The 25,520-nt window shown below is 45.4% G+C and overlaps 1 protein-coding gene across 1 annotated transcript in view; it reads right to left on the reverse strand.

The window, feature by feature from the left end:
- Positions 1-6,543: 6,543 nt before the first annotated feature.
- Positions 6,544-25,520, reverse strand: part of LOC121869539 — a 58,756-nt gene continuing 39,779 nt past the window's right edge. The window contains exons 5-7 of the mRNA XM_042370920.1: positions 23,305-23,460; positions 7,342-7,503; positions 6,544-7,053 (exon numbers count right to left, since the gene is read on the reverse strand). Coding sequence (XP_042226854.1) covers positions 6,778-7,053; positions 7,342-7,503; positions 23,305-23,460 — 594 coding nt within the window. The 3' untranslated portion in view covers positions 6,544-6,777. The remainder of the gene's footprint in view (positions 7,054-7,341; positions 7,504-23,304; positions 23,461-25,520) is intronic.

A 25,520-nucleotide genomic window follows, 5' to 3' on the forward strand; every position in this document is an offset into this window, starting at 1 on the left:
TCTAATTCCTTCTCAACCTCACACCAATGCATATGGAACATGTCTGGACTTAGCATATATGGATGTAACTTTATCTTTGTCAGTGGTGATAGGCTTCACGCCTTCCTTTACTACCATCCACCTGTCCCTTCCACTAATAAAATCTTCCTTATTTTTCAAGCAATTTCTCAAGACCTGGAATACTAACACACATTCTAACACTAAATATCTCCTTCCAAATTCATCTCAAGTTCACACAACCAGTTTTATCTAACAAAGTTTGAATTATTCACGCTGCTTCCTAATCAATAGCAACTTTAATTCTAGTTTTTGCTTTACCTCCTATCTGCATTTACCTTCTGAGCTAAAAATCTCTGTTATAAGTTCTCGCTTGACACCAGAGTCTTCTAAAAGGCATGTGCAAATAGTTTCTCATGCATCTTTACTCATTATGGAGAAAATCAGCTGCAGTATCCATTCCATGAATTTGGTGTGTCGTTAATACACAATTCACATTATACCTATGTTTAACTTTCTCTTCGACTAGCTGGAAATAGTAAACATGGCACTCCTCATTACTATAAGATCAAAATTACAACACTCTCATAGATACTGTTTTTCGTTCCTTCTCTCACCTTCAGTATATACTCCTTTATCTTCTACGGGCAGGGCTTAGCCTGCTTCCAATAAATTTGACAATTGTAACATTTTGGATTCTTGAGCTTACACAAGCTTTCATGTTTCAAACACCTCTTACATTTTAATTGGCATGTGTTCTAGTTTTTGTAGTATACTTATTCCTTACAGCTACAGTTACTTTTTGCTGGGCCTACCTTCTTTGACTTTTCTGTATTGGAACAAGACCTGCAGGTATTTTCTCGGCCAATTCATACTTCAGCTATCTGACATGCTTTCAAAGAGAGATTAAGTTGGTGAACCATTAACTTATTATATTTTTTCATAATTCAGGCCTATTACAAACCTGTCTCTTAGAACTGGTTTCTTAAAGGCTTCCCAGAAGTTACGGTAAGTGGATAACTATTAAGCTTCTATATAATTACTTACTGATTCATCTTTACCTCTATCTCTGGTACACCAAATCTGTGACTTTCAACGTGATCTCCAAAGTGATGGATCAAAATGTTTAACCAAGATATTAGTAATCTGAATCGTAGAAGTCCCGCAGGTTTGTCTGGAGTAAGCAGATTGACAGAGTAGAATAAACATTAGCTCTCACTCTATCCAAAAGATTTTCTAACCTTTTCTCTTGAAGGGCTTTCTTCTTCAAACATCCACCTCAAATCGTCCATTAATTCCATTTGCCAGAAGAAAGTCATTCTCTACAATATGATGTGAGCTCTTCCTTGTCTGCATCATAATCCCCAATCGTCGATGTATCCACTGGCGCCCAATAAGTTGCTCTCTTCACTTAAATTCTCCCACTGGGTTCCGGTGGCCTTCCCCACAGTGGTCACTATCCTCTCTTCAAGGAGGACTTCACCAACAGCATAAGATCCATCCCTGCGTCCTCAGTGTAGTATCTTCGTTATTTGGCAATGAAGGAGAACATGGAAGCGCCCAATTACGTCTGGCTGAAACGTTTATTCTCTCTTCTTGGTTACAACGTGCCTCGCACATTTCGTGTTTATACAAGTCTAAACACTTTCTGACTTTGGTAAGAAGTAACATAATATATAATATATATATTCAATAAAGGCAGCATATAAACATACATATATATATATAACAACTCCTGCTTAATACAATTACTCAAGGTACAAGATGCTTGGACCCGAATTCTGGAACAGGGTGGCAATATCGACATTATATAGCTAGATTTTGCTAAGGCTTTCGACAGCGTACCCCACGAAAGGCTGAAAATCAAACTAGAAGGGTACGGGATTCGAGGAAGTGTCCTATCATGGATTGAAGACTTTTCTATGACTACAAGCAGTGTGTGGTGATTAATGGCACGAAATCTTCATGTGTACCCGTCACAAGCGGGGTAACACAGGGCAGTGTATTTGGTCCGCTGATGTTTGTTTGTTTCATAAATGGCATGCCTGATGCTGTACCCTCCTTCATATAAAATGTTTGCAGATGACGTCAAGTTTATTTCGGGAAATTAAGAACCAAGCAGACTGTGAAGCACTGCAAAAGGATCTCTGTGAGCTCCAAGAATGGTCGAAGAAGTGGTTGCTACGATTCAATTTCGCGAAGTGTAAGAGGCTGCACCTAGGACGTCCCAACGGTAAGGAGGTGTATCTTAATTATGTCTCAACGGGACGAAAAAACTGCATTAATTGAGACTGAATGTGAGAATGTGACAACGAGCTGAAGTTCTCGGGCCTTTGCGAGAAGAAGGTGAAGCAGGCAACTAAATTATTAGGTCTTATAAGAAGGTCATTGAGATATCTAGAATTCTAGACAGTCAGTCCCTCGTAACAATCTTCAAGAGTGAGGTACTTCCCCGTCTGGCCCCCGAGATATGCTAAGGATTGTCAGTTGCTTGAAAATGTCCAAAGGAGGGCCACCAGACTGGTACCTGCACTTTGGCACCTTAGCTACCCTGAGAGATTAGAGAGCATGAAAGTGCCGAGCATATACAACAGACGGGCAAGTGGGGGACCTGGTTGAGATGTATAAGCATCTCAGGGGGCAGTACTCAGTCGAGTGCCCTTACCTGGATCATCTGGCGGACGCTCGCCCCACAAGGGTCACAGCTCAGGGTTGAAGAAGAGGCAAGCCCAGAAAACTGTGAGGGGTAACTTTTTTGGAATGAGAGTTGTGAATTCTTGGAACAATCTGCCAGAGAGTGTTGTGATGGCACTGAGTGTGAGCTCTTTCAAGACCAGACTTGGCAAGCACTGGAACAAGCTGAGGTACATTCAGGAGCTGGTGTATGCCCAGTAGTTGCCAACATTGCGTAACAGAGAAGTGACCGATTGCCAAAGCGGCTAACGAGCCGATCAGTGGTGAAGAGGATAAAACAAAGAAAAAAAAGAAATTAACAGTGGAATTCTCCCCTACAAACGCTGTTTGTCGCTGCCTAGCCGACCCCACCAATTCCCCAGTGTATGCCTCGTGGTCTAGGTCAACCAGCGCCGCCATACACCACGGAGCGGGGGTCAACTGCTAAGCCACGCCTACCCCCGCTATTTAAGACCTGACCTCGTGGTGATCTGCCTCTCCTTCTACCTACACCAACCAGCCAGCAACACCTCCTCCTCCTCCGCCTGCCTGGTGGTCCTCTCTCCCGCCGGCGAGCATGGCGACCCACAAGCTGTCCTTCTCTGAGCGTCCTCACCAACCAGCTCTCTCTACATCACGCTTGTAACCATGCTGCCTTCCCAGCACCAAGCTGCATTGTACATCCAATACAACATGTATATAGAGAGCACATTGTGAGTTTCCTTTCTCCATCCCATCCTGAGTGTGAACCAAACATCTTGAACCCCACAAATGGTGACTCCCGGAGATTCGCACTCACACAGGATGGAGGAGAAACTGATCACGCTCCCAGTCTTCAAGCAACATGGAAGACTGGCTTATCCACCCAGAAGCAGCTCTCATCGGCTCTACAGCTACTGTCTCTACACCGCAGGTTAGACACCCTAGAGCAGCTCTGCTACTCTAAGCAGACACCAGCTCCTCTTCCTGCCCCAAGCACCACGTCCTACCGACCCCAGCACACCCGTCCTGCCTCAGACGCCGACCCCGGCCCAGCAGTAACCCCTGCCGCCCTTGATGCGGCCTCTGTTCCTGAGTGCGGACCAACACACCCCCTCTTTTCTCCCCCAGGTACTCCCTGCTAATGTCCTGCACCCTGCTGCTGTCGTGGACCCAGCTGCTGTCACGAGCCCTCATCCGTTTCTGCTGACGCAGCCCCTGCTCCTGACCCAGGCCCACACACCCCAGCAGGCGCATCTGACGACTCGGTACCTGCCGTGAGGGAAGCACAAAATTCATCGCCTCCACACACCCTTATTCTCCCTCTCTACTCCCACAGATATTGTGTATCTAGACAGTTGTCCCCAGCGACCGGCTCATCCACGCCATCGCCGTTGTCTCACATGAGGCATGCACCGCCCGTTCTGCCTCACATGTGCTATGCAACCCTGCAGACAACAAGTCTCCTACACAGCCTGGAGGGAAGGGGGAGTATTGTAGTGGAATTCTCCCCTACAAACGCTGTTTGTCGCTGCCTAGCCGACCCCACCAATTCCCCAGTGTATGCCTCGTGATCTAGGTCAACCAGCGCCGCCATACACCACGGAGCGGGGGTCAACTGCTAAGCCACGCCTACCCCCGCTATTTAAGACCTGACCTCGTGGTGATCTGTCTCTCTTTCTACCTACACCAACCAGCCAGCAACACCTCCGCCTGCCTGGCAGTCCTCTCTCCCGCTGGCGAGCATGGCGACCCACAAGCTGTCCTTCTCTGAGCGTCCTCACCAACCAGCTCTCTCTACATCACGCTTGTAACCATGCTGCCTTCCCAGCACCAAGCTGCATTGTACATCCAATACAACATGTATATAGAGAGCACATTGTGAGTTTCCTTTCTCCATTCCATCCTGAGTGTGAACCAAACATCTCATACCCCACAAAGGCTTAAATTTGTGATTGTTAACTTTTTTATTTATTTTAAGTATATATTTTTTCAATATACTCATACCTGCATATCATTTGATTTTTGAGTTCTCATCAGTCATCAATATAGTATTTGACTTAAAAAGGTTAAAACTCTAAACTGCTGAGGGTTCCTTCACCTAAGCTTAATATAATATAACAGAATCGTAGTGAAATTTTCAAGTTTTACATGCGCTTTGAATATTCAGGTGAGAGTTCTATAGATAGGACCTTCTTTAGAATAACCAAGGTTCTGTATACATAATTCCATTTTTATAACCTTGACAATCCTGATACAGTGCTGTTGTGGGGTACGGGTTTTTTGGTTCACACTCAGGATGGGATGGAGAAAGGAAACTCACAATGTGTTCTCTGTATACATATTGTATTGGATGTACAGTGCAGCTTGGTGCTGGGAAGTGGCAGCGTGGTTACAAGCGTGATGTAGAGAGAGCTGGTTGGTGAGGGTGCTCAGAGGAGGACCAGCTTGTGGATAGCCGATAGCCATGGTCGCCAGCGGGAGCGAGGACCGCCAGGCAGGAGGAGGAGGAGGAGGAGGAAGTGTTGCTTGCTGGTTGGTGTAGGTAGAAAGAGCTAGGTCACCACAAGGTCAGGTCTTATATAGCGGAGGTAGGCGTGGCTTAATAGTTGACCTCCGTCATGTAAGGCGGCGCTGGTTGACCGAGACCAAGAGGCTCGAGGCATACACTGGGAAATTCGCGGGGTCGGCTACTCAGCGACAAACAGCGTTTGTAGGAGAGGAATCCACTCCAATACTCCCCCTTCCCTCCAGGCGGTGTAGGAGACTTGTTGTCTGCAGGGTTGCATGGCACATGTGAGGCAGAACGGGCGGTGCAAGAGACTTGTTTTCGGCTGGGTTGTATGCCACATGTGAGACATAACGGCGAGGGCGTGGATGAGCCGGCTGCTAGTGGAGACAATTTTGTCTAGATACATGAGATCTGTGGGAGGAGAGAGGGAGAAGGAGGGTTGTGGAGGTGATGAATTTTTTTGCCCCCCTCGTGACAAGTACAGAGTCTTCAGATGCGCCTGCTGGGGTGTGTGGGTCTGGGTCAGGAGCAGGGGCTGCATCAGGAAGAGGGTCTATGACAGCAGCAGGGTGCATGACAGCAGCAGGGTCCACGACAGCAGCAGGGTGCAGGACAGTAGCAGGGAGTACCTGAAGGAAAAAAATGGTGTGTGGGGCCGCACTCAGGCGCATGGGCCGCGTCGGGAGCAGGGGCGGCCAGGCAGGAGCGGAGGAGGGTCCACGTCAGGAGGAGGGTCCAGGACAGTGGCAGGGGGTACTGCTGGGCCGGGGGCGGCGTCTGAGGCAGGACGGGTGTGCTGGTGTTGGTAGGACGTGTTGCTTGGGGCAGGAAGAGGAGCTGGTGTCTGCTTAGAGAAGCAGTGCTGCTCTAGGGTGTCTAACCTGCGATGTAGAGACAGTAGCTGTAGAGCCGATGAGAGCTGTCTCTGTGTGGATAAGCCAGTCTTCCATGTTGCTTGAAGACTCGGAGAGTGATCGGTTTCTCCTCCATCCTGTGTGAGTGCGAATCTCTGGGGGTCACCATTTGTGGGGTACGGGTTCTTTGGTTCACACTCAGATTGGGATGGAGAAAGGAAACTCACAATGTGCTCTCTGTATACATATTGTATTGGATGTACAGTGCAGCTTGGTGCTGGGAAGTGGCAGGTGGTTACAAGCGTGATGTAGAGAGAGCTGGTTGGTGAGGGTGCTCAGAGGAGGACCAGCTTGTGGGTCGCCATGGTCGCCGCCGGGAGCGAGGACCGCCAGGCAGGAGGAGGAGGAGGAGGAGGAGGAGGAGGAGGTGTTGCTTGCTGGTTGGTGTAGGTAGAAAGAGCTAGGTCACCACGAGGTCAGGTCTTATATAGCGGAGGTAGGCGTGGCTTAATAGTTGACCTCCGTCATGTAAGTCGGCGCTGGTTGACCTGGACCACGAGGCATACACTGGGGAATTCGCGGGGTCGGCTACTCAGCGACAAACAGCGTTTGTAAGGGAGGAATCCACTACACTGTACTTTCAAAACTACATAGAATTATTGACTATGTAGCTCAAAGTTTATGTTGTTTACATGTATTTTGAACCTTTTCTCTTGTTTCATTTGATCTTTTTCATTCAATCATGCAACCATAAACAGATTTTTAGAATAAGGGTGGGAGATATTCGTTAGACGGTGGAAGGTACTCATTTATGGGTGGTAGGTACTCATTTGTGGGTGGAAGGTACTCATTTATGGGTGGTAGGTACTCATTTGTGGGTGGAAGATATTCATTTGTAGGGAGGAAGTAATCTGTTGCCAGTTGGTTCAAGTTCTTCTGGATAGCTTGGGTTGAAGGAGGGACTGGGATGGTGAGTGGGAATACCAGAGCTGCTACATTGTCACTGCCTTCCGCTGTCTCATCTGGAACTGATAGGCCCTGGAAGATAGGGATAAGGACCAGTGCAGGATTATTAAAGTAATGAAGATATGGATGAGAATAACTTATATCTGGGATTTCATTGTGTGTGATGTTATCTAAGTGACATTCATTGATGTCTTGTTATGTATTTACACAATGTAATTCTGGTTATATGAGACATGAAATCCTGAACATCGATCTCAGAGATTAGAATTTGTCCTTGATTTTATTTAAGACAAATATTTCAGAAGGTGTTTATAATATGTAATTACAAATATATACTATAATATAAATTTTTTGCCTGACCTGCAGTACAGTTAGAAAATCTGAAACAGCTTTCTTGGTCTGAGAAGTGGACTTTGCTTGGCTCGTTGACAACTCTTGAAAGGTGGACTTTGCCCGCCCTACTGCCTCTTCCTGTCTCGCCACTGGCTCTTCCCGTCTCACTACTGGCTCTTCCTCCACCTCCTGTAGTGAATGAGTTCAAGAATACATTATGTTCATCAAATAAGGAGACTGTACCACCAAAATCCACCACTTATAACTGATAATTTGGTAACTCGGAAAGCAGCCAGGCTGTCTTATTAAAAGCGGGATCAGATTTGGGTACACAGTTTGGGTAAAGTGATTATTGTAGAATTAATAATGAATACTACTTACCCTAATCATATAATTTTATACGGGTATATGTAATTATCCTGCTTTTTGATAATCTCAAATAGAAAGTACAAGCACAGTACATAAATTCAAAATGCTAAATTAAGCTCCCCAAAAGCTAGTTTGCTTAATACCAGACTGCAGGGGCTAATTCTCCCTACAAATGATCTGCCTACTCGCGCCATCCTCGCTCGCTGATTGGCCAGCTGCCATCCTCGCCATCAGCCAATCAGAGGTGCCTCTCATCCCGCAGCCTGCATCCTTGAGTAGGCAGGATTGTATAAATACCCCTCTGTCATAAGCAAGAACAAGGGGTGCTTGTGGTAGAAGCGGTACCGCTCTTGCCTCGCAAGTAAGGTGTCACGGGTTCGATTCCCGGGCAAGCGGAAGTTGTTTGGACACTCTTCCTAGCCCCCTTGGTCCCTGTTCACCTAGCAGTAAAGTAGGTACCTGTTGTAAATCGAAAGGTTGCGAATTCGTATTCAGGGAAAGTTGTTGGAGCTTCTAAACTTCTAAACTTGAACTGAAGCAAGAACCCCTCAAAGAATGGGACCAGGAATGCACAATACCTGCAAAAGCTCTCCACACAAATTGCAGAAGACCTTTACAAGCCAAAAGGAAAAAGAAAGAAAGCAATAATAACCCAACTCTGTCAACCACTAACAAAACCTACAATCCTCCCAAAACAAAAACTTAATATACCCGACCTATCCAACAACCCCCTTCGACCCCCCCTCTATAAAAAAAAAAAAAAAAAAAAAAACTCAATACAACTATTCATTAACCACACAAATCATATCACCCCAAGAAATCCTACCATACTATAAATCAACCTAATTACCTCCAAAGCCCCCTCTCCCCCCAGACCTAACTAATAATTATCCTCCACTTCCTCCTCACCCCTTACTATATTGACACACACACACACACACTCACACAACAACCCCCTTTAAGCAATCCTAATTCAGCACAAATCAACATACCACCTCCACCCCCAACCAATCCCCAATACAAACTCCCCTCCCCACAACCAATCTCCAAACACAACCCCCCACTCTCCCCAGACAAAGCCTTACATAAATACTACAACTCTCCAGAACCAAATCAAACATACCAAAACTCTGTGACATCCAATCTCAATAAAATCGACCTCACTCAAAATTGAAACCAACCAACCCATATCTCATTCAAATCTCCGTTCATAATTTGACAAAAAAGCTCAAATCTGTCTCCTGCTATTACTAAAAACTCTCCTATGATACGCTCATCCTTCCTTACTACGAATACTCTGACATTTCAAGCTCAAAGATTGAAAAACCCTTCCTCCAACTCGCTCCGTTCCTCTTTGACATAGCTCAAAGACTTTACCTTCATCTTTCTCCAAACAACCCTACGACTAGCTACATTTCCATTTTCACCCTCCCTGTTACTTTGACCATGTGTGCCTGTGCGTCCGTCCACCTGCGCTTCTCGGCCTGCGCCACAGCCGTGGCGGGGCGGTTCTTCCTCCGCTTTGCCAACACTGTGTAGTGGACGTCTCCCCTACAACTGCCTACAACTGCGTAGCCGCAGCCACCAGCTGCTACCATCTTCCCTAGCAACCAAACTAGCGGCCCAAGCGGGGGGCGTCACCAGATGCCGCAGTATCCTAGCAACAGAGCCAAAGACCGGCGACTTTCTCGGGTTTTCCCAAAGTGGCTCAAGGCTGACTCATGGCTGCTGGGTATATAAGCTCTGTCTCTCCATTGAGATTCATTCTGGCCTCTCTTCCTGAACAAGCAACACCTCCTCCTCCGCCGCTGCCTGGCGGTCCTCGCTCCCGCCAGCGAGCATGGCAACCCACCAGCTGTCCTTCTCTGAGCGTCCTCACCAACCAGCTCTCTCATTCTGCTCTCGGTTCCTGAACACGCAACACCTCCTCCAGCAAGCTCCTCGCTGTCCAGCTTTCATTCAACCAGGAGGCCAGCAACAGGCAACATCTTCTCTAGCGAAGCTCCTGCACATCTACCTCCTTCAACACGCTACTCACCGAACGTCTCTACTGAGCAGCTCCTCACCACACGGCACCTCCAGCACCAGACTGTCTATCATATAACTTATATTATATAAGAAAACCACCTTAGAGTTTCCATCCATCCTGAGTGCTAAACCACTTAATACCACGAAACCCTACAAATGGTGTCCCCCGGAGTTTCGCACTCACACAGGATGGAGGAGAAACTGATCATGCTCCCAGTCTTCAAGCAGCATAGAAGACTAGCTTATCCACGAAACCCTACAACTGCCCAAGCTAAGACGACAACCAGAGCACCCGTGTTGGCCCTTTGCCTGCCCGGACCTGCTCCCGCCCTCCCTCTGCCTCGTCCTGATTATGATTGTTACACCATCCGGGCACATTGCCTACCCCCTCACGCAAGCGGTGTTTAGCCACTGCACCTATCCTCTCCTTCTAAAATTCACTTCTATCCTCCCTTTATCCTTCCCCTGAACCTCTTTCCCCCCTGTCACTAGCTTCTATGTATGTATGTATGTAGCAGGGACAAACACAATGAAAAATGGAACAAACTGATAAATGACACACAAACAGACTACAGAAACCCAAAAGCATTCTGGAAAAAAATAAAAAACCTATTGGGAACTAACTCGGAAGAAATTAGCTACATAAAGGACAAAAACGGAAGAAAGGCAACAGAACCACACGATAAAGAACCAATATTTAGAGAATACTGGAAAGACATATTCAGAATCAACGACGAAGACAATAGAAGCTTCTGCCAAGAAACAGAACAGGCAACTAGAACATAGTTGAGCCAGAACACAGAGAAATGGAAACCTACCAGGAAAATCAACCTTAATTCATTAAATAATAATAACCCAATAATTGTTCCATAAACCCAAAATGATATTGAAAAAACAAAACAATAGCAAGCTTTAAGAACAAAACACCTGGCATAAGCCAAATTATTAAAATCGTACTACAAAACATTCCTGAGTCAATGATCGAACAGCTTAAAAATATATATAATGCCTCACTTGCAACTGGCTTCTTCCCTACCAAATTTAAAATAGCCAAAATCAGATTCATCCCGAAAGCAGGAAAGAACCATACCCAAGCAGAGAACTACAGACCTATCTCACTACTGGAAACACCCGGTAAAATATTGGAAAAAATAGTCAACCACAGACTCAGAAATTATCTAGAATTCTAGACCAAGAAAAACAAATATAACCCAAGACAGCACGGCTTTCGGAAAAATCGAGGAACCAACACAGCAATAGCACTAATATACGAATCAATCGCAAATGCTGCAAGCAACAGAGACCAATGTAATATAATTCTAAGAGATGTATCAAAAGCATTTGATAAAGTCTGGCATGAAGGACTGAAGTTGAAAGTAATCAAACTGGACATGCCTCCCAATATCACAACACTACTATGCAATTTTTTAAACAATAAAAAGGCCAAATTAATCATCGGCAACCATCTAGGGCAAACTTTCAACCTTCACAGTGGAGTTCCCCAAGGCAGTACTATATCGCCGACATTATACACTTTATACACAGCAGACATGCCACAATCACGGCAATCAGAATATATAGCATACGCAGATGATGTAACACAGATAGTCAGGTACTCAGGAATCCAAACAAATGATGGCCATCAGAACAAGCAGAGAAATAGAGATAGTAAATAACTATGAACGGAAATGGAAGATAAAAGCCAATGTCCAAAAACTCAAAATAATTCACATCGCAAAAACAAATCCCTACCCTATTATTGTCAATAACCAACAAATACCATATGCGGCCAACGGAAAAATATTAGGACTAAGATAACCAGAAACGGAATAATCCCCCACATCAATGAAAGAATAGCAATTGCAAAATCACAACTTACAAAGCTCAGAAGATTCCGCCAATTAAACACTAACACACAGCTACACCTATATAAAGCACTGTCAGACCACACTTAGAATACCCTCCGATACATCTGAACACAATCGCAAGAACAAACAAACTTAAATTTCAAGCAGTGCAAAATATAGCCCCCAGAAGGGCGGCAAAACACAGACCACCATGCACACAAACAATACAAGACATACACACAGAACACAGCATAGACCCACTCAACACCAGAATACACACCCAAGCAAATGCAATATGGGAAAAATCCATCAAGAACAGGATCCCATACTAAACCAACTAAATAAGGAAAACAACAACACATCGCACAGATGGTGGCCTAGAAGCAGGAAAAATGATAATGAAGAACCAGAGCCTCTATATACACAATTAAAAAAGAACCAAAAGATGGGAACAACTCTCCAGTCACACAAGGACCTGGAGGGACCCCACAAACAAACAAAGACCTCAAAAGATCACAAACACCCACAATAAAAACTAGAAACGAAAAAGATTGGGATCATCCCTCCAGTGCCACAAGGACCTGGAAGGACCCCCCCACCCTAACATAATACAATATGCCCCAAGAAAACATCAAATAGAACAACTTAGCTCCCACCAGTGCCCCCCCCCACAACCCCCCTCACCCCCACGCTGTCAAGCCTCGCGCTCCCACCAGTGCCCCCCCATAACCCCAGTGACATGACACAGATCATATCCCTCTTCCAAGAATTTGCCAGGCATGTTGAGTAACTCTTCTCTACACTCTGTACCGCCATCTCCGACCTACACAACCAACTCTTGCCCGAGGCTGCCACCCTGTCACTTCCCTCTTTTGGTTTGACACAAGCTGGTAGCCCCCCCTGCTCACTGCCTGTGCGTCCTGCTACCCCCGCGCCAAGCCCTGCCTTATCCTCACGTCACGTGGTGGCTCAACCCGTCTACCCACCGCACGCCACGCCCGCTCCTGTGCTGTCTCCACCAGGGCTCCCTTCCGGACCTGACGACTCCACTCCCGGTCACCCAAGCTCCGCCGACATGCCTGCACCTAAGGCCCATCCGTCCACGTCAGGGGTACACATGTACCCAACCGGCCAGCCTGAAATCAGTCTAATACACCACAATGGATAGCAACGCTACAGGACTGCAAGTACTCACCTGGAACATAAACGGCTTACAAAACAAGTTTGGTGCCCTCAAAACTTACACCTATACTGAAAATATCGACGTGTTGTGCCTCCAAGAAACGCGGTGTGCTGCTGGTACCCATGTGCTCAGTGGCTACACATGTGTTGAGAGCCCATCCACCCCTGTTCTTCGCATCGATGGACTACCACGAGGTCATGTACGTGGACTGCGGATCTACGTCAAGAAGGATGTCCCCTATCAACCTCTCGACGTCCCCCTTGATGACGACACCGACGCACACGCCATCACAATCACACTAAAAGGTATGTCCCTCAATATTGTCAATGTCTATGTGCCTACCTCCACCCCTACTGTACCTGTCCCACCACACCATATCACCTCCACCCCCACCCTCCTTGTGGGGGACCCCAGTCTCGGCTCCCAGGGGCCCCACTCAAACTCCCGGGGTAATTCCTGGCTCTCCTACCTACAAACCACTGATGACCCTGTACGTCTTCTCTGCCCTCCATCACCCACCCACATCGGGGGAGAGAAACTTGACTACATCGCCCTCTACTCTGACCCTCACCGCCCACACTCCACCCGCATCCTCCACTCCCCCCACAGTAACCATTTCCCTATCCACACTACCCTCCAGTATGTGAGAATACCCGTTCCACCCAAGGGCCCTAGGCTCAGGCTACCCCCTGCCAACATACCTGCCTTCATCACTACCATTGCTGAATGGTTTCAGGATTACACTGTCACCACCGCAGACCAACTCTACCTTGATCTGTCCAAACAATGCACTACCCTCCTCCGCCCTGCCCCAAAACACCGCCGCCCTAACCGCCAGCCCAGGAGTCATTGGAATGTTAACCGCGACCCTTATGTTAAGTCTATCCGAGTATGGCACCGACTAGCAGTCGACCAGTGGAAGAAATCTCCCAGCTCCCCTGATGCTCTACGCTTCCTGATGCGCACAAATAAAGAGCTCCAATCTGCCATCACTCTCGCACGAGAGAAGCAGTGGTTTGACTTTGCTTCTTCTATTGACCAGTCTACTTCTATAGGTGATATATGGCGCACCATTAACCGTGCCCGGGGCATCAACGCCAGACCCGCGCTCCACCCCAGACCAGCTGCCCGAGCCGAGGCGCTCTCCCAGACGTGGCAGGAGGCCGCCTCCATTGATGCACTACCACCCGCTGTACGAGACCTCACCCTCGCACTGCAACCACAACGCCGACAGCGCATCTCCGAGTACCAAGACCTATCTGCAGACACTGACGTGCCTTTCACACAGTGTGAACTACTAAATGCTGTTAAGCGCGGCCGGTCCACCGCCCCTGGCGATGACGGCGTCACATATGAAGTGCTAAATGCCCTTATTGCCACCCCTGGTAACCCCCTCCTCTGTCTATTTAACCTCTCTTATGATACTGGTCAGCTGCCTCACTTATGGAAGACTGCCACCACCATCCCAGTCCCTAAACCAGGCAGACAAGATGAATATCGTCCAATCTCCCTCATCTCCTGCTTCTCAAAGATGATGGAGCGCATGATACGCCACCGCCTCCACTGGAAAATTGAAGCCCACCTGCACCCTGACCTCTATGGTTTCCGCCCCGGAAAGAGTACTGCTCACTGCATCGCTCACTACATGGCGAACACCTCAGCTAAAACCTCCCTCTTCGTCGACTTCAAGGGTGCTTTTGATAAAGCCAATAGTGAAGTGATCCTTGAGGGTCTCACTCACATGGATGTGAAGGGCAAACTCCTCACGTGGATTGCTGACTACCTCTCCCGTCGACAGGCCCGTGTCCGGTTTCAGGGCCACTACTCTACGAGCAGGGACCTTGATCTTGGCACGCCTCAGGGAGGTGTACTCAGCCCTACACTCTTTAATGTACTCATGAACTCCATCTGCCGCCTCAACGACATCTTTGCTGAGTGCGCCCTAGACGGTCACATCATAAGCTACGCAAATGATATCCTCCTCCAAATTACTACAGTGCAACATGAACAACCTATACTCTCCACGTTCGCCCGGACCTGTCAAACACTCGGGCTAGTCATCTCGCACACTAAAACCAAGTTCATCTCACACTTCCGGCGTCAGGCCCCGCTGACTCTGCAAGGACAAGACATCGATCAAGTACGCACCTACAGGTACCTTGGTCTACCCGTGCGAGCCACTACCAGCGCCACCACCTCTGCTGTCGCCGCCCACGTCATCTCCCAGTGCCGGCAACGAACGAGGCCCCTCCAGTCCCTTATCCACGGCCTCAAAGGAGCCTCTGTCAGGGTCCTACGCCTCATGTACATTGCCATCGTCAGAGCTGTCATAGATTATGCCTCTCCTGTCCTTGTAGTGCTTCCCAACGCGAGAAACAAAGCATAGAGAAGATCCAAAACAGAGCGATGAGACTCATCCTCGGCTGCCCTATGACCACCAACATAGAAGTCATGCAGCGTGAACTGATCCTGCTTCCAGTCTGCGATCGAATTACTGCTCCCAATGCCATCCTAGGTGTTAAACTCCTTCGCAGTGAGAAACCGACTCCCCTGTCTCGCTCACTGAACTCACATCTTGACTCCCTCCTGCGCCGGCTTGCCCCCATTACCACTCCCTCCCTCTCTCAACACTGGCCCGTCCACACTGCTGCTGACATTCTGCGTTAACACCTCTACACCCCCTCGACCTCTCTCCGTCCCGAGTACACTCATCCACCTCTACCGCCGTGGACCTCCCATGTGTTGATGTTGTCGTCCACACCTTCCCTGGTCGTAAATCCACCCAATTGCGGTATATGCTCAAACTTAACTGCCTTGAGCAGATTGATGATGTCGCCTCTTCTCTTACGACCTCCCTTCCTCCTATCCTCGTCTACTGTGATGGGTCTGTCACCACGCTGGGCTGCGCTGGGGCAGCTGTTTGGATTCCTGAGCGCCAGGCCCGCAAGAAAATCAGGGTCCACGACTGGGCCTCCTCCACTGACACTGAAAGCATAGCCATCCTCGCGGGCATTCATGAGGGGGCGACCTATGCTCGCACTGAACGCCGGAACCTCCTGATAATCAGTGACAGCACTTCTGTGCTAGCGAGGATCAAATTACCCTCCCCCTCCTTCCCTGCCGCCCAACGCTTCGGTGTTTGTCGGTATTTATGTGCTGTCTCTATGTACACTGCATTTTGCTATGAATAACGAATTTTATACACCCACTCAGCCCTTTTAAATCACAGAAAAATATAATAAAACTTTCTTTGGGGCGGTAATAGAATGCCTTTAAGGATATCCAAACTTGTTGATCTTATTTATTTTTTATTTTAACTAGTATTTCTCTTTCCAGTGCCTTACAGGAAATGTAAAATAAATTATTTCATTAAATAAAATAAAAAATACTGTTTCATTTATACAACTGTTTTCACAGACAAGCATTGACACACACACACAGGCTAAGGCACTCACACACACACACACACTTACTAGAGGTAGCAGCGACCCAATGATTCTGCTTAATCTCACCGCGAATTAAAATAGCAGCTTGCGTTGCATGAAATCAGCGTCTTTAGAAAGAAATCTGTTTAGCATCGGTTACTTACGATTGGATGAATTAATCGAAATTGATTAAACGTTTGAAGATAATATTAGTATAAATTAATGATAAACAGGCAACCTCATAAACAACCTGCACACAGCTGTGCCCGATGCATGATGTTCTTTAACATACTTACCGATAATACTTATGTTTATTTATCTAAATATGATTTCATATAGGTTGGCTCATTGCTCTATCCATTTTAAAATCATATTAATATTATATACCAGCAGAGAAGTATAATATAATACAAGACAACAAAGCCCAACCATTAATTAAGCAACGGGGAACTAAGTAACCAATCACCTATCACTTTTACATTCATTCATAATTTTTACTACGTAGTATAGTAAACAAACGGCCTCTTCCCATCGCTTAATCCAATAATATACAGTTGACCGAGAAAAACCCAATTCTCGTGTAATTTCAGTGGGTGAAAACCCAGCCTCTTTCATGCCGATTATTCTTCCACGTTCAGTGATTTTCTGCGTGTGGTATTCCATGTTGGCAGGGCCCTTCTACAATTGAGGGAGTGGAAGGGTAGTCAGCACTGACAACACCTCTGTCTCCCCCACCTTCCCGCCAATAACGTCAGCGTTATATTTATATTTATTATGCATTTATAAAAAATAAACGAATAAATAAATAAATAAGATACAAATCTATAATACACCATACACATTTTTGGAGAAATTGAATATTTTTTTTTAAAGACACCAGACTAAACGTGACGTAATCGACACAAGTCAGAAACAAGGATTTAGGGGAGGGGGGTAAGAGTCACTCAACGAAAGAAATGCCATTTGCTGCTGACAATATTCATAGTCTTGGAATGACAATGATATTGCTAGATAATGGCTTGTAAAAGTATTAGGCATATGCTACAGTACTAATTCACACCATCAGACGGATGGTTCGTAAGATTAATTACCATCACCTTCAATTGAACAACGTCATAAATACAGACACAGACTGACACACACACACACACACACACTCCACAAGCGCACACACACACACAGGGAAGAAAACAGCAGTTTGTGTTGCAAGAAATCAGCGTCTTTAGAAAGAAGTTTTGTTTAGCATCGGTTAGATTAAGCGTTTGAAGACAATATTAGTATAAATTAATGATAAACAGGCAACCTCATAAACAGCCTGCACACAGCTGTGCCGATGCATGATGTTCTTTAACATACTTACCGATTTTACTTATGTTTATTTATCTAAATATAAATTCATATATAGGTTGGTCATTGTTTTATCCATTTTAAAATCAAATTAACAGTATATACTAGCAGAGAGGCATAATATAATGCGAAACAACAAAGCCCAACCATTAATTAAGCAACGGGGAACTAAGTAACCGATCACTTTTTATATCCATTCATAATTTTTACTAGGTACTATAGTAAACAAACGGCCTTGAGTTGCCAGCTGTCTCCAGCAGTGTTCGAAGAATCTTGAACGTGACTGTACATATGTGGTGGTGGGAATAAGTTAATAAATGTTCATATTTTTATTGACTTGTTTAGGTTTTTGTAGGTTATGTATCTAAGCTACTGTGCCGAGTAGCAACCTTGTATATAAGCTACTGTGCCGAGTAGCATCTATGTATATAATTACGTGGCAACACTGCACGTGTTATGTGACAACATTGCCCCGAGGCTGCCATATGGCAAGGCAGTCTCAGTCTGACTTCGTGGGCTGTGCATGGCACACGCTAGTCACCACTTGTATTTCTCCTATCCGAATAAATGGACTTCAGTGTTACCCAGTGTTTCCCTACCCATCACTGCATTCTTCGGGGAACACTTGGAACCTTCAGTTTTGACCTGTTAACTTGACCTTTGTTGGGAGAACTTGGGATTAAGAATATACTAATAAACTGATATATTTGAAAAACTTAATTAATTTGTGATAATGTATTTTTTTGGCATCCTCCCCCCTACATCCTGTGTAAGGTGAAGCGAGAAGAGATAGCCCCAACAGGTAAGCATGGTAAGTTCATGCTTGCCTTTATGTCTCATGAGTTAAGGATGTAGAAGCCTGAAGTGTCAAGGGCGTAGAAGCCTGAAGAGTCAATCGTTTTTGTCATCAAGTTATTGGAAGCTCCAACAACTTTCCCTGAATACGAATTCGCAACTTTCGATTTACAACAGGTACCTACTTTACTGCTAGGTGAACAGGGACCTTTACTGCTAGGTGAACAGGGACCAATTGGGGCGCGGAAGTATGTCCAAACAACTTTTCCACTGGCCCGGGAATCGAACCCGTGACATCTCGCTTGCGAGGCAAGAGCTGTACCGCTTCTACCAGCGGCGCCCCATGTTTATGTAATGATCTACCCTAGGGTCATAACATAACTAACGCGGGCCTGACCAGGGAGCCTAAGGGTAATTTGTCAAGTTATAGGTTGGAAACAAAAGCTATCATTATATGACATTGCGGTTTAATGTCTTATGACTGTGACTGATATTAATCTAGTGTTCTGTTGTTTTGCTACTGTGATTTTTTTGTGTGTGTAACCTAGTGACGTGTCATTTGATTTGGTCAGTCATCATGTTTTCCCAGGAAAGATTCGTTAATGATCACTCACTAGAGACTCTTTGCCCTGATCAATTACGTAAACCAGACTGGATTAGCATTGCTAGCTATTATGAAATTAACGTTCTAAAGGGTCAGGAATACAAAATGTTGTGCTTACAGAGTTGGTGCTGGAAGAAATTATTTTGGAAGAAGCCCTTCAGTTACATGTAGTTGACACTGCAGCTAGTGTAGACACTGGGAATAGTTTAGAATTACGTAAGCTGGAGATGCAACATGAGTTAGCCACGGAGGAGAAAAGCGCGAACATGAGTTAAGGTTACATGAGGAAAGAGAAAAGGAGAGCCCTGGTTCTCACACCGTCCTCGGACTACCCCTTCCAGCAAACGGTGGTTGACATGTTTCAGCTTAAGGGGCACATGTACACTCGCACCAAAAAGTATCGGTGCAGGGTGAGATCGACAACTTCCGAAACGATACGTATACACTGTGATATGTCGGGAAGGTTGGTAAGTGTATCCTCATAACCTCCCCCACCCCCCTCCACTAGGTGTTGCCATTGGCTGACAATCAGTGTGTTTGCTTCCTCTTTTCGGATTGTTGCTTTGTGTCGACTGAATGATGAGCGAGGGTTCGGTCTCGGTGAACGTGGGTATAAAACAGAGGCAATATGAAGCAGTAGAGATCTACACATGCCAGACGACATGGAAACCTCAGAGGGAACACGAAGAGCTATTATTGCCCTTCATAACGAAGGGTTCGGCGTCACAGATATTAGCTGGTGGGTTGGTGTCCACAGGAACACCGCTGCACAATGGATTCGGAGATACCTCGGAACTGGTGCTACAGACGACAGGTCTCGGAGCGGCCGTCCACGCTGCACCACCCCTCAGGACGACCAGGTTGAGTGGTTTATTTGGTAGCATAAATTAATGTGGCAATATTCACAAGTATCACAAATCATTTTGTTAACAGGGAGCTCCCCATATTTCATACCGTCTATTTATCACTTCCCGACCTTATTTCTAACGGTTTGTTTCACTTGACCAGGCCATAGTAGCTGCTTGTGATGCTGATCCATTCAATTCTGCTGCTACCATCTCCAATGGGCTCGGTCTGCAGCTCAGCAGGATTACAGGGCTGCCAACATCTGGCTGGAACAACTCGCCTTTCCCAATACCTATCGTCACTGGTCTCAAATTGTTCACACTACAGTATACACCGATATTTTTTGTTGCGAGTGTACATGGCCTATGCCGATAGGTTAACTGGTTGGCTAGAGGTGGCCCATTTCCCCAATGGTACCACTTCAACCAGGATTATGTTCCAGCTCAGGAACCTCTTCACTAGGTGGGGGGCCCCTGAACAAGTCTCCACCGAGGAGGCACTAATCTTGAGTGAAGAGATGACCAGCTTCTTCAAGTAACGGGGCGTGTCAGTACGTCTGTCCTTTGCCCAGTACCTCCAGTCCAACGGCAGAGCAGAAGCGGCTGTCAAAACTGCCAAAAGGGTCATCAGGGCCAACACCGGCGGTGGGGGAGGGAGCCTCGACACCGACAAGGTGGCCATGGCCATCCTGCAGTATTTAAACACCCCACTTCATGGGACAAACAAGTCCCCAGCTCAGTTGGTCACAGGGAGGCAGCTACGTGACATGGTACCTTCGACCAGACAGCACTCTAAGGAGGACAGGCACTGACGTCAGGCTCTCCACAACAGGGAGTTGTAGTTGGTCAACAAGCAGCAGTCCATCCTTCGTTATCTGCTTGTATGTTTGACATCAGTTTAATTATTGCCTTGCAATTTCGAACACTGATTAGATTGTAAACAATAGACTTAAGAAATTGATCTGACCCATGACACTGATTTTCATAGTCCAATGTATATGTAATGGGCCCCTGTTTCATCAACAGAACATATTATATAAATGGGTCAATACATCTGATATTATATTCAGATTCACCACCCTGTAACTTCCCACTGGCTATGAGGTGACATGTTCAATGCACGTGATAAGGTGTGCCCATGGGAAGCTGCGTCATACTATGCTGAGTAAAGGCATAAGTAGCCGGCTCTCTGGCCACCTGAAGCGAGCAATAGTTTGATATCCTTGACTAGAGGAAGACGTTATTTGAGAGCCGCAGTGGATGGCTTCCTCTTCCCTCGAGGGGGAACGACGTACCCATACCGTTCTCCCTCGATGGGTCACTACTCATGAGTCACTCACAGCATCTTATATAGTAAGGACGTGATCTAACTTTTATATTACATAAACGCCGTCCCTTTCTCATTCACTCATATATAGTGGAACTTACGGTCGATCTACACTCAAGAATTATAGATACAATCCTTTTATAATAAAACAAGGAACTACAGTTTGGGTTTCGTTACTTAAACCCAAATAATAAATATATGTGAACGGCCTGGTTAATTGGACAATCCAGCCGATTCATATAACGCAGCTGAGTTAAAAGAACATGTATGTACAATCAAAGACAAAAGTCATGTCATGGTTTTGCCCGAAGATTAAATATAACTCATGAAACATTATGAGAGCCCCCTACCACAAGGCAGAGCACACCAAAAGCTTAGCCCTTCAGCATATGTTTTCACCAAATTTCACGACACGACTTTTGTCTTTCATTGTACATGTGTGAGGAGGCATTCTGACACGCGTGAGTTGCCATACGCCTTGTATATAACTGAGTGCATGGGAGAGAGATTCACGTTTCTGACGCTCCTCCATCGTATCTCAGGGATGTAACTAATGCTTCATGTCCGCCATATTAAGTGAAGTTAACTCAGTTGAACTTCGTTGAATTATCAGTGTTCATGTTTTAACATAGTTGAAAGTCTTATGTCCCAAGTGATGCAATAACGTAACTAGACATCGTCCGTGTTGACCTACCATGCATTTCCCTTGCCAGATGTGTGTGGTAATTTGTGTTTGATTTTAAATGACGTTGCTGACGGTCCTCCATCGTATCTCAGGCACAGTGGGTGTTGTTGCTGTTACTTGCTGCTACTGACTACCGGTAGCAGCCTGCGGGCGAGATGTCCGAAGCAGGATGTCTTTAATCCAGCGAGATTATAAGTAGAGGGAGTGATGCGCCCTGGGAGCTAACCAAGGGAGAGTGGGCTCTCTAGCACCGTGCGTTGGAATTTAGCGAGACTACAGTATAGCTGAGTGCATGAGTTTGAAAACGAGCGGTGTGAGCCTGGTGTACTTATCTTGATTATATAGCACAGTAGTATTTTCGTGTACATGATTGTGGATAATTAGCAGTAATATAACTATCCCAGGTTGATTATGGAAACCATAAATATTGCTATTGCCAGTATGTATTAGAGTTTGTTATATGTTGTGAGTAAACCATCTATGTATACTCACAACTGAGAAGCTGGTACATGTTTCCTGTGATAGCATGTTGCTCTAAATATTAATACCATCATTCTGTGCTATTAGCAAGTGAGTACAGTGGCCATCTTTAGTATCAGTGATATATAATAATATTCTTAATGAGGTATACTATAAGTATTGAATGTTAATTGAAGATCTATTTTTGTTACTAATACAGTAAGACCTGGTGGTCCGTTTTTGTCTGAATGTTATGGTAAAGTGATTGAACCTAGTTTTGTTGTTGTGAATAAAGGTTCAAATTGTCATACTATTCACATTAGATTTTAATAAATATTAATGTAGTAGAATGTGAGTATCAACTCTCCTTCCTTCCAAAACTTGGCTTATCAGAAAATAAACACTGTAATTCACGTACCTAAGCTCGTGTCTACCATGCTACCACCCCTTTTGAATAAGTTACATTCTAAATAAACGCCTGGGTGGTGGCAGTCTACTATTATATCAAGGTGTAATGTTAAAGAATGATATAGTTTTCCCAGGTTAATCCATTGAATAGAATATAAGTAAATACACCTGAGAATAAAAGCAAGTAAGAGGAAACACACAAACAATAAGCACTGAGAAAGACTTAATAAATAAAGAAAAGAAAGATAGATAAAACCAAGAAATAAAAACATTGAAGAAAATACTCAGAAAATAACTTAGAAATCGTTGCAAAACTACAATAACTAAAGAAAAGAAACTTAGAAAAAATTAACAAGTAAATCAGAAAATAAGTTACACATAACCAAGGAAATTAAAGGTTATATAAGTGTAGCAACAGAAAAGAAATAGAAATCAATAATTATAAAAGCTAACCTCTTGCAAATATTTTCAACTGATGTAATGAATGTTATTAACTGATAGAATAAATTTATTATTTTCCCCCATTACAAATTATATAGTTAGTGGGAATATAAATGTCCACCTGCATTACACTGTACATCTTAAAAGTGAAATAAGCTGGGGTGGATAATTTTCAGGTGATCTCACACACATATCCATTGGAATTAGTCAAAACACTTGTGGCTGACCTTATAGAGCTGGTCGTTGAGGTGGTAGTAGGTCGGGGCAAGGGAACAGTCCACGTTGAACCACCAGTTACAGGCGAATATGACCTGGTCGAACACTGTACCGTTGGAGCAGAGGAAGCTTGCCACTGGGTGGTCGTCTCTACACACATGATAAACCTAAAGTGGGTGGAAAAGATTGGGTGAGTAAGAAGGAGAGATTGGATGAGTGCGAGGGAGAGATTGGATGAGTGGGAGGGAGAGATTGGGTGAGTGGGAGGGGGAGATTGAGTGAGTGTGAGGGGAAGATTGGGTGAGTGTGGAGGAGAGATTGGGTGAGTGTGATGAAGAGATTGCAAGGGTAGGGGGAGAGAGAGTGAAGGAGTGGGAGGGAGTAGAGAGGTGATTGGGTAAGTGGGAGCAAAGAAGTGTGATCCTGACCAGCATAGTGTGTAAAGTACTTGAGAGCATTATAGGAGATGCCATGATAGAACTTCTACTACAAAACAGTATTGTAAAGGATTGTCAATGGTTTTATGCCGGGATACTCCTGTTTAACAAATTACTCAAGGTACTGGATGTTTGGACCCAAATTCTGGAACAGGGTGGCAATATCGACATTATATACCAGGATTTTGCCAAGGCTTTTTACAGTGTAACCCATGAAAGGCTGTGAATTAAACTGGAAGGGTTTGGGATTCGGGGAAGTGTCCGACCGTGGATCGGAGACTTTCTGCATGGTCGCAAGCAGTGTGTGGTGATTTACGCTACGAAATCGTCATGTGTACCCGTGACAAGCAGGGTACCACATGGCAGTGTATTGGGCCTGTTGTTGTTTGTTTGTTTCATAAATGACATACCTGAACCAATACGCTCCTCCATACAAATGTTTGAGGAAAATGCCAAGATATTTAGGGAAATTAAGAACCAAACAGGCTGTGAAGAGCTGCAGAAAGATCTCTGTGAGCTTCAAGAGTGGTCGAAGAAATGGCTGTTAAGATTCAATGTCACGAAGTGTAAGAGGATGCACCTGGGTCGTACCAACGGGATGAAGAAACTGCGTTAATTGAGACTGAATCGAAAAGGGGCTGGGTATGTATGTTGACAATGAAATGAAGTTCTCAGGCCTTATAAGAAGGTGGTTCAGATATCTAGACGGTCTGTCCCTCGTAACGATCTTCAGGAGTGAAGGCACCAGACTGGTGACTGCACTTCGGCACCTCAGCTACCCTTAGAGATTAGAGCGCCTGCAACTGCCTAGCTTATACAGACGGGCAAGGGGTGACCTAATTGAGGTGTATAAACATCTCAAAGTGCACTACTCAGTCGAGTGGCCTTACCTGGGGCTTTTGGACGCTCGCCCCACAAGGTGTCACAGCTCAAGGTTAAGGAAGCCGCAAGTCCAGAAAACTGTGAGGGGTAACTCTTTTCGAGTGAGAGTTGTGAACTCTTGGAAGTATCTGCTACAGCTAGAGTGTGCTATGTTGGCACCGAGTATGAGCTCTTTCAAGACCAGACTTGAACAACACTGGAGGAGGTTCAGATACATTCAGGAGCCGGTGCATGCCCAGTACTTGCCAACAGTGCGTAACAGAGACGTGACCGATCGCCCAAGCAGCTAACGAACCGATCAGTGGTGAAGAGGATAAAAGTAAAAGTAAAGTAAAATTAACCTTACCCAACCTAACCTAACCAAACCTGACCTATTGTGTTTTCTTTTAAAAATCATTAAAAATGTTTCATTATGTGATTCGGATTGTCATTTCCTTTTATTTAGTAACCGTAATTTAAATATCCTGAGGTGGCATGTTTGGCACATTTTTACATTTAAACCTGATTAATATTATATTATACTATTTTATTTAACTGCTGAGGACTGCAGTTGTCAGTCGAAATTTTAAAATTTCATTGCAATTTTTAGTTTTATGATTCACCTGTACTTCATCAAGGCATAACAGTCGCGAGGTGCTGGAAAATAGGGTCGTTGCGGGTCGGGTCGTGTTGCGTCTCTGTAACAAAGCGTGTTCGGCATTCAGATGTTCGTTGTTGAGCGGCAGAAATTGGACAGTGATTACATAAGAACACCAAGATCGTCTTAGTGATGTGAAAGTGTAAATCGATGTAGGATTTTTAATGCTAGACGCGATTGTACTTTTGAAAACTCAATCTCCACCGAGTTGGATGTACAGCCCAGGTCAAGAGGCATACAACCACAAAATCATTGCCATATGACAAAACTT

Source organism: Homarus americanus, unplaced genomic scaffold (assembly GCF_018991925.1).
Source record: "Homarus americanus isolate GMGI-L3 unplaced genomic scaffold, GMGI_Hamer_2.0 scaffold32583, whole genome shotgun sequence".
NCBI lineage: Eukaryota > Metazoa > Arthropoda > Malacostraca > Decapoda > Nephropidae > Homarus > Homarus americanus.